Raw genomic sequence first — 12,745 nt, 5'->3', positions numbered from 1 at the left:
TCTGGGATTTCCCTTCTCCCCTCTCCAAATCTCTTCCCCAAAACTGATTTCCCTTATATTATGACAATAGTATAGTCCTTCATAAACAGTCATAAGTCCATGATTCTGCTATTTAAGTGTATCCTGACATTGTGGGCATGGACAATGGCAGAAAGTCCAGCATCCTACTGTCAAGATATATTTAGTTTCATTGGGAGTCCATCTTTGGTTTGGAAGTAGAGATGCATACTGCATTGTATCCTCACATCTGGATATGATAGTCTCCGTTACACAGTTACTACATCCCCTTAAATGAAAAGCCACAAAACAAAATCAGCAACAGGAAGAAAGATACAAAATTTACAACAATATGAATTTAAATAACATGCTACTGAAGGACTAATGTGTCACTGAAGAAATAAAAAAGAAAATAAAAAACCTTCTTAAAGAAAATGATGCTACTGTGTGACCTATAAGTCAGTGAAGAATTTAATGAGAAAACAAGAAAAGCTGTTTTGAATGACTGAAATTAAAAACAAAAATATCAAAATCCATGGCCAAAATAATATTGAAAGGGCTATTGATCTTGTGTTTTGCTTGTATCAGACAGAACATATGATATTTGTTCTTTTTGGATTGACTTATTTCACTGAACATAAGGGTGTCTAGTTGGAACCATTTGGTTGCAAATGGTAGAATTTCTCTCTGTCAGGGAAACACAAATGAAAACCACACTGAGGTTCCACCTAATTCCAGTGAGACTGGCCTACCTTCATAGTTCTACCAACAACACCTGCTGGTGTGGATGTGGGAAAAAAGGAACTCTCCTGCACTGTCGGTGGGAGTGTAGGCTAGTACAACCATTGTGGAAGTCGGTATGCAGACTTCTAGAACTGAAAATTGATCTGCTGTATGTCCCAGCTATCCCACTTCTGGGAATATATTCAAAGGAAATGAAGTCTGCACATGAGAAAGGGATCTGTAATCCTGTATTTATAGCAGCACAACATACAATAGCGAAGACATGGAAACAACCAGATGCTTATCCAAAAAGGAGTTGATAAAGAAAGTGTGGTCATCTACTCCATGGAATATTAGCCCACATACGAACCGTGCCACCCAGGGTGTGTTTGTGCAGGCCACAGACTCATTGTCACCATCCACTTTCCCAAACATCAGATTGCCCCCACCTGGCCTGCGCCAGGAATACCGCAGGAAGGCGTTTGCTGGGCACAGGGCATGCAACATACTCAGTTTGCCCTGCTAGTGCCTGGTTGCTTTCCAGATCAGTCTCACGCTTCTCGGGGCCTTTGATTCGCCTTTTTCTTTCTCTTGTATGCCCATAAGATCCCAGCTAAAATGCTCCTGTCTCAGAAGGGTCAACCCAGTTTCCAAGTTTTCCCCACAACTCACTCTCCCCAGGTTGCTCTGCCATTTCTGCATAGTACGTCACAGCACTTTTCAGGATCTGAAATGCTCTGTTATCACTTGTATATTGGCGTGTCTTCTCCTCACCAGGGCTGCTGCAGATGCTGGCCCATTCACCAGGCACCTAGCACAGTGCTAGCACATGGAAACTTCTGAGCAGTCTGTTTAAAATGGTTTGCTTAGAAAAGCGAGTACCAAGGTGTGACAGGGAAGTCTCAGGAATCAATGAATGGAAGATCTGTCTCTTTGTGCCTTTCAGACAAAATAATAAAACAATAATAAAAGGGAAGCTGGAGGCTCTTGTCACTAGCCACCCTGTGCAGTTCCTCCAGGCCACCAATTTCAACTCATCCCTAACGTTCCATTACTACTTGTCCTGTCCGGCTGTTGCAATCTCCGGAAAGCCCGCAGGAGGGCGCGCAGAACAAGTGTTAAAACTACAACTCCCAGCTTCCTGCGCGCCCCCGGCTCACTTCCGTAGTCACCGAACAAGATGGCGGCGTCCGAAGAGCATGATTCTCCGGCCGAAGGCCCCGAGTCAGCCGCGGTGGAAGAGGAGGAACCTAAAACATTTAAAGATCTGGTGAGACTGGGGGATGCCGACTTCTTGCACTGCTGTGGGGCGAGGCTCAGACAGGACTCGGTTCCCGTAGGGCACGGCCAGTGTCTAGCAGGGGTTTTCCCCCGGGTGTTGGCCAGACGCGCGCTCTCGGTCTCTGGGTTTGGGTGGTGGGACAGCTGCCCTCCGGGGCCGGCTTCTCCTCTCTCCTCCTTATTACGGTGCTGCGTGTTATCCGTGCTGGAGCTTGAACTTGAGCCTGCTGTTTGCGTGTGGGCCCTCTGGAGTCAGACGAACTACTCGGGTTTGAAGTTCTTGCCGGGTCGCTTAGCAGAGGCGAGTTGGTGTCATCTCTGCCCCAGTGTGCACATGGGTCAGTTGGGGTGTGATAGTTAAGTACTTAGCAGCTCGCAGGAGTGTGAGGGTCGAGGTGAGAAAACACGTGCTCGTGGCTCTGGCCCCGGTCAGTAGAATGTTCTGGAGCGCTTGCCCCACGGCCCTCCTCGTTAAAGAGCAGGCTGTGAGGTGCGGTGACTGCCAGCCCGGCTCTGACGAGGGGTGGACTGTGCAGTTCCCTGCTGAGGCCTGTTTTTCTGCATTCGAAGGGCGTGACCGATGTCTTGTGTGAAGCCTGCGACCAATTGGGCTGGACAAAGCCCACCAAAATCCAGATGGAAGCGATTCCCTTGGCTTTACAAGGTACGTGGGTGGGCACCATGTCCCCGGCAACAGATCCAGCATGGAGTTCTACTCACCTGAATGCCACGTTCAAGGCACTTACTTACATGTTTCAAAGGAAATACAATCTCCCAAGATTCCAAACTTGGGCTTGTTGGCCTGGCCATTGGAAAAGTTAATGATGTTGGGTTCCTGTTTACTGAGCTGCTTTTCTGTCTTAACAGCTGAAGGGACTTGTTCTCCATCCTGGGTGAACGTATACTGTAAAAGGCCCTGGTTGGAGAGTGCTACTGTAGGATTGCCTCAGACATGTGTTTGTCCAGAGGACTTGAGAGCTATTGCTCTGAGGTTTACTTAAAAGATCTGCGGAAGAATGGTTGAAGTGCAGGGTTAAAACTAGCGAGCAGAACTTTAGTTGGGGGTACTAGCTCTGCAGGATTAGGGTGGGCTGTAGGAGACCCAGAGGCATTTGCTAACTGGGGTGCGCTAAGATCCTTGAGAAGTGAATGACCTTAAGAAGAGGGCATCCCTAAATGTCTACATTGCAGATTTTGTGTAGCATTTCAAGGAAGTCTAGGTCCTCCTCATCCCAGATTCCTCTCCCATGTGTCTCAGGCGAACAGGTCCCGAGAACGCTTGGCACCAGCTACAGCGTACCTGGAACATGACTCTTAGAGCTGGGGACCACGTGAGGGGCGGTGGATGAGGGATAGTGTCCAAGAAGCGGAGGACACTTGGTGTAGCTGTTCTGTGGGTTTTTGGCATGCTGGCATCCCTTACAGGAGTTGCTGGTGCTGTTGTTTTCCTGTTCATCTGTGCCCTGCCCCAGCTACCTACTCGTAACCATGCGGCAAATGTTGACATGAACACTTGAGTCCCTATCGCCCACCTAGGAGACTTGAAGGAAGTTTCCAGCTTTTGGCTGGGGCAGGTGGAAGATCTCTCTGGATGTCTTTTAAATAAAGTGAAAAATCAGGCAAGTCACCAATGGAGGAGTTGAGTGTGTTTGGTCTGGAGAAGTGGTGGGGCTTGCTGGCGCTCCTGCCGCGGAGAGCTGTGACGCAGGAAGGGGTCGGCTTCCTGGGCCCTTGCATCTACTCCTGCTAAAGCTTGTTACTGTGGATTTGATGCGCGTGCAGGGCACCGGGCAAGAGTGTGCTCTCCGTGACTGCAGTAAGGTAGTCTTCAGTTTATGGTGAAAGGGGACATGGAGAATTACATTCAAAGTACATTGAAGGTGTAGTCCCTTCCAGGTGGAGAGGGTTTGAGAAGACATTTGAGTCTTTTTGGCTGGGGAGCTTGGGAAGACGTTTGAACTAACTCTGAAGATGTAGAAGGATTTAGACATATGGTAGCATAGGAGGATTTTTTAGGCATAGGGAGCAACGTGACAGAAGCCAGACAGAAAGGGGAGGTCTAATCCTTTGTTTCTGCCCCCCAAATGCCTACAACATCCAGAGCTGGGCCAGGCTGAAGCTGGGGCCAAGCATTCCATTCAGGTTATCCACTTGGATGGCAAGTACCTAGCTGTGGCCTGTTGCCTCACAGGGGTGCATGTGAGCAGGCAGCTAGCATAGGAAGCACAGCTGGGACTTGAACTCAGGCACTCGGATAGGGGGTGTGAAATGTGTTAGGTGTGCTGTCCAAAGGCCTGATTCTGAATCCCATGGTACTGGAAGGAGCAGAGCCCTCCTCAGTCCGCCTTGGAGTGGGGGGCTCCTGCGGATGGCTGCCTTCTCAGCCGCGTGGCCCCTGGCCAGCATGCCCACAGCTGAGCGCAGCTGGAGGAATGTCGTTATGGAGCAGCAGTGCGCCGCTGCCTGTGGGTTGCAGCCAGCCTGGACAGTGTGATCCTGGCTTTGCAGTTAATTCCATGGGATGGCTCGAGTTACCAGTGCTGAGCCATGGTGACCTGTTGGTAAGGTATTGACCCATACGGTTTCAGGAGCAGTGGAAATGTGTCGTGTTCCGTTCCCTGGCCTCTCGTTATGTCCTCAGACCAAAGAAAGTCATGAGCCTGAAATTCCCTGCTGATCCAGACTTCTTAGCTGGCTTCCAAGTCTCCTTTCCAGCCTCACTCTTCCGCCTCTGCTCTGCTGTGTTGTGCTGTGTTCCTTCTCTTCTCTGCAACTCTTTCCTGGAAAGCCCTTCCTCTTGGCTCCTATAGGAACATCCGCCTTCCTCTCTTGGTTTCAGACTGGGCTCACTCGTCACCTGTTAGCCCTTCCTGGCTTCGGGACAGCAGTTACTCCTTGCTCTGTGTCCTCACTGTGTTCAGTAAGGGCCTCTGTTGAAGCCTGCTCCACCTTAGAATGCACTTGGGGATTCTCTGGCCGCGGGCTGAAGCTTGACTAGAGCAGAGGAAGTGTCTCCCCTTGTTTTTCGGCCGGCTGGCCTTTCTCCTTATGCATCAGATATGTCTGCCTTGTCTCTGGCTTTGTGCCGTTGTGGGAGTGTGAAGGCTGTGCAGAGAGCAGACATTTCCTTGGTGTGAGGTGTTTTCTTTTTCTTCCAGGTCGTGACATCATTGGGCTGGCAGAAACCGGCTCTGGGAAAACAGGGGCCTTCGCGCTGCCCATTCTGAATGCGCTGCTGGAGACGCCACAGCGCTTGTTTGCCCTGGTTCTCACCCCGACCCGGGAGCTGGCCTTTCAGATCTCCGAGCAGTTTGAAGCTCTGGGGTCCTCTATTGGGGTGCACTGTGGTAAGTGTGCCAGGGTTCAAGTGGAGAGTGAGTGTGCCAGAGCCTGCAAAGTAGTATTGTCAATAGAAGTTATGGGCTTAGTTTTGGGAAAAGCATTAATTCTAAGGGGAGAACCAATTTAAGCAGAAATCCAGCAGTGGATTTCACAGATGTCCAGTGGACTCTGAAAGTCACAAAGGAGCTCATTTTTGTGTTCTGTTTATTTCTGTAGCTGTGATTGTAGGTGGAATTGATTCGATGTCCCAGTCCCTGGCCCTGGCGAAAAAACCGCATATAGTGATAGGTGAGTCAATGACCCAGTGACAGACACTGGCCAACTTCAGGTGGAGAAAGCCTACCAGTATTGGCTGGATTACCTTGGAAGAGCAGGTTTTCTTTTGGTAACATTAGTTAACTTCTTAAGGGTTTGGTTTATTTTTTGTTTGTTTTTTTGTTTTTGTGTGTGTGTGTTTTGATGTTGGGGGGTGGAGGAAGAAGTCATTTTATTTCTATTGGTCCTTCTTTGAATGTTGCCTGTCTCTCTCCCATTTTTCTCCATAGCAACTCCTGGGAGATTAATTGACCACTTGGAAAATACAAAAGGTTTCAATCTGAGAGCTCTCAAATACTTGGTCATGGATGAAGCAGATCGAATATTGAACATGGATTTTGAGACAGAGGTGAGTTTTTTATTTCTTTTCCTGCTTGTAGGGCATTTCAAGTTGCCTCTTTTAAAATACTTCATTGCACATCTGTTTTATGTGAGCACTGCTTCAGTCTCAGGGTTTTAATTTTTTAATTTTTTGGTGGTTTGAAGATCGATTTATTTGCAAATCAGTGTTAGAGACAAAGATAGATCTTCCACCATGAGTTCACTTTCTAGATGGCCACCATGGTAGGAATTGTGCCAGATTGAAGTCACGAGCCAGTATCTTCATCCCCGTGTCCCACGTTGGGGGCAGTGTGTGCTTTTCTAGGCTACTAGCAGGGAGCTGGGTTAGAAGTGGAGCAGCTGGGGCACTAACCAAGGTCCCCGTGGGATGATGGTGTTGCAGTGATGCTGTGCCACAGTGCTGGTCCAAGTCAGTTTTTGTAACATCCCAGCTGCCCATTTGCCCTCTTGATGCTCACACATTGTCCGTGCCTCAGCCCCCTCTGCAGAGGTGGGGAACGCCCAGCCCGTGGCCCAGGAAGTCCCTGGGTCTGGCCCTGCCGAGGCAGTTGTAAGCAGGACTCAAAATTCAGTAGATCGCTTCTCGGCCTTTTGGCTAAGATCAAGTGTAAAATTCAGTAGATCTGTGGCAGACTGACTTTGAGCTGATAATTTCTGTGGCCCGTGAGTGATGTCCTCCGTGTCCGATCAGCCTTGGCAGGGAAAGGGCCCCCACCTGCCTTTTTTTTTAGAAGGTTTGGTCCTCTTCCGTCCCTTCCCCCACCCCCTTTTAAAAAATATTTATTTATTTATTGGTTTTAGAGGCAGAATTACATCCCCACCTGCTCCATGGCTTCAGAGATGAGGAATGGCAAAACCAGATTTTTTTTCCATTTCATTTTTAGACCTTTTTGTGCAATTTTTTTTTAAAGATTTATTTATTTTTGATTACGAAGTCAGATATACAGAGAGGAGAGACAGAGAGGAAGATCTTCTGTCCAATGATTCACTCCCCAAGTGAGCCACAACGGCCGGTGAGCGCCAATCCGAAGCCGGGAACCAGGAACCTCTTCCAGGTCTCCCACGTGGGTGCAGTGTCCCAATGCATTGGGCTGTCCTCAACTGCTTTCCCAGGCCACAAGCAGGGAGCTGGATGGGAAGAGGAGCTGCTGGGATTGGAACCGGCGCCCATATGGGATCCTGGGGCTTTCAAGGCAAGGACTTTAGCCACTAGGCCACGCTGCTGGGCCCTTTTTGTGCATTTTGAAGTGTTTTTTTATTTTCTTTGATGACCTACTCTGCGTGTTTATTGAGTCGATCAGTACTCATTCCTGGCCTTTTCCTTCGGTCAGCTTAACCGTAATCTATCAACTTAACCTGTTTTGCTCTTTAACTGGCCTTTTTGCCTCTGGTGTTGTATGAAATAATAAGTAGTTGAGGACATTTTAGTGCAACTGCGTGTGTGGGTCTGCAGAGCGCACAGCGATGTGTTTCGTGTTGGTGTCTGTTTCCTTTCCCAGGCAGAGGTTTGCTGGAGTCCACTCTAAACGCTCTGTGGTGTGCTTTCCTCCTTGCACCCTAGGTGGACAAGATCCTCAAAGTGATCCCCCGGGATCGGAAAACGTTTCTCTTCTCTGCCACCATGACCAAGAAGGTGAGATTTTCCTGAATTCCGATCTTCCTCGATACATGAGAAATTGTAGTAGCAGCAGTGAAAAATGACTACAGATAACACGGGAGCATACGGGGGGTGGATATTATCCTAGGTTTTCTTTCTTCAGGTGCAAAAGCTTCAGCGGGCAGCTCTGAAGAACCCTGTGAAGTGCGCTGTTTCCTCCAAATACCAAACGGTGGAGAAACTGCAGCAGTATTATCTTTTCATTCCCTCTAAGTTCAAGGTAAAGTGTTGACTTTGATCATTCCTGCCTCTCCCTCTGCTTCTCACCTAAGCATCCGAAAATATGTCAACATTTGTTTAGCTAAGAGCTGTGGTTCAGTTGGCGTCAGTTCTGTCTGCCCTGGAGTGCATGTTGTGCTTACATCATTGCTGATAAGTCAGACTTGCCAGGAATTTACACCCTCTCAGGCCACTGTCATGAAGTCTCACATAGTGAAACAATTTTTTCACCCCAGGCTTGGGATAGTATTCTGTTTGATTCTGATGTGACTTTTTTGGTTTGTAGGAAGGGGAGCCTAGTTTGTGGTTTGACAAGGACTTGACTTGATTGTTGAGGACACACGGGCATCAGCCCATTTGGGGATGCCTGTTTCACGAGGTGACACTGTTGGCAGATGGTGGTCTGGAAACCTGAGAAGCATCTGTAGGGTTAATCTTAGTGTATATGTGGAATCTCCTACCCTTAGGATTCAATGACATCTATTGTTTTGGGTTTGTGACTTAGGATACCTACCTGGTTTATATTCTAAATGAATTGGCTGGAAACTCCTTTATGATATTCTGCAGCACCTGTAACAACACCCAGAGAACAGCTCTGTTACTCCGAAATCTTGGATTCACTGCCATCCCCCTCCACGGACAGATGAGTCAGGTAAGGATTCTTTGACGTCTTTAGTCATGAACTGGTGTCGTGAGCAATTATAAATCTTGTAACAATAGATTGTCACCATACGGGGATGTGGCTTCAATGTCTGTTCCCCATGGTTGTTCTATATTTCTGCGCTCTGAAATGTCGCTCTACAGGCTAACTTTCTCCTTTCAGGATGGAAGAGGCTCAGGCTAGGTTATTGTGTAGTTAGTTGTCTGGTTGCAACTTGTTGTGTTGGTTTATTTAGCTGTGGTGGTAGTTGTGACTGGTCTCTAGAGGTTTACATAAAGTATTTCCTAGTTACGTTAAACAGTCCATATTTTGTGTTTCCTAGCCTATGCCATAATTTATAAAAGCATTTATTTCTGAGGCAGAAAGAAAGATGGAGATGGAACTCCCGTCTGCCCTTTCACTCTTCAGATGCCCACAGCAGGTCTAGGGCTAGAGCCTGGGCTGGGCACTAAATCCTCTTCTACATGGGTGCCAGGTCAGGGATATTAGTTTACTTTGGCGGAAGCTAGAATCAGGAACTGGTCTCCAACACAGCTACTCTTATTTTTCAACAGGGGACGTGAGTGTTGGTGCTGCTAGGGCTAGTGACCATCCCTTAAATGTTATTTTGTTGTTTGCACATTACTGTTTTGACATTCTGAACTTGGGGGAAGTAAACTCAACCTTTTCTTGATGTTGGTTATTGTGTTTATTGTGTGTAGGTTGTGTGTCTTGTATCCTAGGAATCTTTAACTTTCCAAGATTAAAATTCTCATTTCTCTTTCATTATCTGTCTCATATCTCAGAGCAAACGCCTAGGATCCCTTAATAAGTTTAAGGCAAAGGCTCGTTCCATTCTCCTAGCCACTGACGTAGCAAGCCGGGGTTTGGACATACCTCATGTGGATGTCGTCGTCAACTTTGACATTCCTACTCATTCCAAGGTGAGTCTTACTGCTGACTTGACTTCCTAGCTCCCCGACTGTGTTAGTGGAATGTTTTCTGTGTTTCCTTAGTTACAACATACTTTTTAATTTTGTCTCTCCCTAAGTATCAAAACCAAGAAAGCTCTTCATTTTTTCAGTCTGTCATTTGTGTGTATAACATTAATAACTGAGTGCAGGTAACCAGGGCAGGCTTTGGATGCTTATAGCCGGAGGGACAGTTGTAGCAGGTACTGACCCCTGGCCAACTCATTTCAATAGTCGTGCTTAGTGGATCTCAGCACTTCTCAGCCATGGCACCAGTAACACTTCAGGCCAGTGATTCTTCATCATGGGGTTAGTTGTTTGCATTGTAGAATGCTGGCAGCAGATGTGGCCTGTACTCAACTACTGGTAGGATTGCTGTCTCATTGTGACACCAGAATTGTTCTAGATGTTACCAGACAGCCCCTGGTTGAGAACAGGTGTATAACTTGTCTTTGTGTTTTAACTGTGGTAGACAGAATGTCACGTGACGTTTACGCTTAGCACTGAAAGTTTGCGTGTGTATTTCCATGTCTTAGAGCTAGCTACCAAGGTTTGGAGAGCTGTAGTGTAGTTTGTACACTATACTAGTTAGCTAGCAGTTGGTAGAATCTCCAGATCTAGGGTTTTTCTTCATGCCAGTTGCCTGTAACTGTAGATTTTGCTTTGTAGATTTGTCTAGAAAGAAAGGGAAGGAAAGAAACCTTTAGAACAGTTTTATATTGCAAGGAGAATAAAGTGGATGAAGTGGATTTGTATCCAAGACTATATCAAGAAATAGTCCTGGCCATTTTTTTCCCAGGTTCCAACAGGAATCTGTTTTGTTTCTAAGGTTTACATAGGAGTTTGCATCCATCGTGGTTTTTTTTTTTTTTTTTTTTTTTAAACTTATTATTGGTGTTACTTGAATGTATAAACCCCTTTTGTTTTAGGATTACATCCACCGAGTAGGCCGAACAGCTAGAGCTGGGCGTTCTGGAAAGGCTATCACCTTTGTCACTCAGTAAGTGAATCCGCTTTAGGGGGGAGTGACCCCAGAGCAGGACTCTGAAGCCACACTGACTCGCAGCCTGGCTCTGCCATCTGCCATGGGATCACCCACACTCCTTTGTCTTTGTTTTCCTGTTTGAGAAATGGGAAATAATAACAGTCCCTGCCAGTGTTTTGCTGAGACCCAGAGATCATATATGTACAGTGTCTGGAATAGAATTTGACGTGTGAGAGGCACCAGTGGTCCCCGTTTCCTTCAGCCGCTGAAGCCGGCCAGCAGTGACTTTCCCATCATTCAGAAGTGATTAGAGCAACTATTGATGGTCTTTTTGCAAAGGACACACTGTTTAGGTACCCATGGCTCTTCTGTGCTCAGAGTGCTGTGGGAGATCTTTGAATGGTCAGCGCAGATTGCTCTTAGCCACAATTGTTTTTTTCCTGTTTGATTTCTTAGCCAGAATTTAGAGAAGGAATAATAAGCTCAGAATTCCTTAAATCAGCTCACACTGCTTCATCGCCCAGGACACTGTGGCATTTGGGGATGGAGGCCGTTCCCTGGGTGGACACCTGTAGCCCTGCCTGCTTCCTTCCCTAGGTACGATGTGGAGCTGTTCCAGCGCATAGAGCACCTGATTGGGAAGAAGCTGCCTGCCTTCCCCACACAGGATGACGAGGTGATGATGCTTACTGAGCGGGTCACCGAAGCACAGAGATTTGCCCGAATGGTAAGCAACATGCAACACGCTCTTGTCTATGTAAATGATACTGTGTGTCAGACATTAGAGTGTTAATCCTCCCTAAGAGACTATGGGTGCTGGATATATCTTACTACAAATTTAAGATGATTAACCTATAGTGTAGAGATGATAGGTAGTTTACCTAGGTCATCTAACTGAGTGCTTGAATTAAAAGTTTGGATTTGAGCTGCCCAGGGTGACCGCATTCTCAGCCACTGTGTATGTGTCATGAGGTGCCAACAATCCCGTCAGAGCTGAGGTCAGAAGACCCAGCTGTGGGCTGTGAACTTGGGCGTTCTGCCTGATCTGTCCTATAAATCAGACTGAATGATGTGAAAGCTGCAACCTTTTATGACCACCTGATAAGCTAATGGAACCCACAGTTACTGGTAATGGTGGCACCAGTCGAAGAGGGGTGGTGAGAAAATTCTAGAGACATATCCTGGGAAGTTCTGCTGCTTCCTGAGGTCTAGCCTGAGGGTTGGAAGCATTTGGCCTCTCCTCGCTTTCCCCCATGGAATGTTTTTGTGGTGTTCTTGAAAGTGTTAACTTTAGCAAACAGTGTGCTTAGGGGAAAAATTTTCAGAAAATAGAGAGGATTAAAGTAGTACATGAAGAGATAAACCTTTTCCCACAGAGAACCATTGATAAGATTTGGCTGTTTTTCTTTCTTTAGGCTGTGATTGGACTTTATCTGATTGCATATGGTGACCTTTTTTTTCTTTCCCAGCAAACGTAGATCCCTGTGGTCATTTCCCAAAGAGTTCCCTTGTGGATATATGTATATATATATATGCCATGATTTCATTGATGAGCGTTTTTCCTTGTTAGCACTGTGTTGAACATTCTAGTATAGTCAATTTTGCATACTTTTTTCCTTAGAATAAATCTCTGGGATATCATGTTTTTGCCAATTTGCCATGTGATGATAGTAGCTTGCAGTGTTAATTTCCGTGCTGTGGTTACTACAGGGTGGGCAGTTCTGTGTGTTTTGGAGTGGGGTCTTAGTTCTTTGCTAATGGCAGCTTTCAGCAGCGTGGGCTCTTGTGTCACCCGCCGTGACGGCCCTTCAGATCCAGTCCCCTCCTCTGGTCTCTTGCAGGAGTTAAGGGAGCACGGAGAGAAGAAGAAGCGAGCGCGAGAGGATGCTGGGGACAATGACGATACCGAGGGAGCGATGGGTGTGAGGAACAAGGTGGCCGGGGGCAAGATGAAGAAGCGGAAAGGCCGTCAGTGACTTGTGGAGTGACTGAAGGGGACCCTGGAGAGTGGGAAAGCTGCTGAGCGATCTGCCAACTGGGGCTCCTAAGACGGGCCTCTGGCCTCGGTCTCGGGTGGGTCCTGAAGCCACCCAGCCCCCTCACAGGGGTGTCACTGCTGCGGAGTGATGGTGTTGCTGCTGACATCGGTGGGCTGTGTACCCCGTGACTTCACACAGACCTGCTGCCTGTCCAGGGCCCAGTGGACCCCCGTGACCTGTAAAGTACAAAAGAAAGAAGTTTCTATATTTGTGATACCTAAACTCTTAGCTTGT

General features: G+C 47.3%; 1 protein-coding gene across 1 annotated transcript; it reads left to right on the top strand.

Moving 5' to 3' along the window:
• The first annotated feature begins 1,699 nt into the window (after positions 1-1,699).
• Positions 1,700-12,492, top strand: DDX47 (DEAD-box helicase 47). Its single transcript, XM_004592575.3, has 12 exons — positions 1,700-1,990; positions 2,572-2,665; positions 5,160-5,348; positions 5,560-5,631; positions 5,889-6,007; positions 7,562-7,633; positions 7,761-7,877; positions 8,382-8,528; positions 9,323-9,460; positions 10,417-10,487; positions 11,070-11,199; positions 12,314-12,492. Exons 1-12 carry the CDS (start codon positions 1,901-1,903, stop codon positions 12,446-12,448), a joined length of 1,374 nt encoding a protein of 457 aa, XP_004592632.1. The 5' UTR covers positions 1,700-1,900; the 3' UTR covers positions 12,449-12,492.
• The last annotated feature ends 253 nt before the right edge of the window (positions 12,493-12,745 follow it).

Source organism: Ochotona princeps, chromosome 27, assembly GCF_030435755.1.
Source record: "Ochotona princeps isolate mOchPri1 chromosome 27, mOchPri1.hap1, whole genome shotgun sequence".
Lineage (NCBI taxonomy): Eukaryota > Metazoa > Chordata > Mammalia > Lagomorpha > Ochotonidae > Ochotona > Ochotona princeps.
The sequence above is the reverse complement of the archived record's forward strand: the minus strand, read 5'-3'. Positions and strand labels throughout refer to the sequence as shown.

Excerpts from the sequence above, each read along its gene's own strand:
- DDX47 (XM_004592575.3), top strand. The coding sequence starts at position 1,901 with ATGGCGGCGTCCGAAGAGCATGATTCTCCGGCCGAAGGCCCCGAGTCA. Across the intron at positions 7,878-8,381 it reads TCATTCCCTCTAAGTTCAAG|GATACCTACCTGGTTTATAT; the intron begins GTAAAGTGTTGA and ends TTTGTGACTTAG. Across the intron at positions 8,529-9,322 it reads TCCACGGACAGATGAGTCAG|AGCAAACGCCTAGGATCCCT; the intron begins GTAAGGATTCTT and ends CTCATATCTCAG.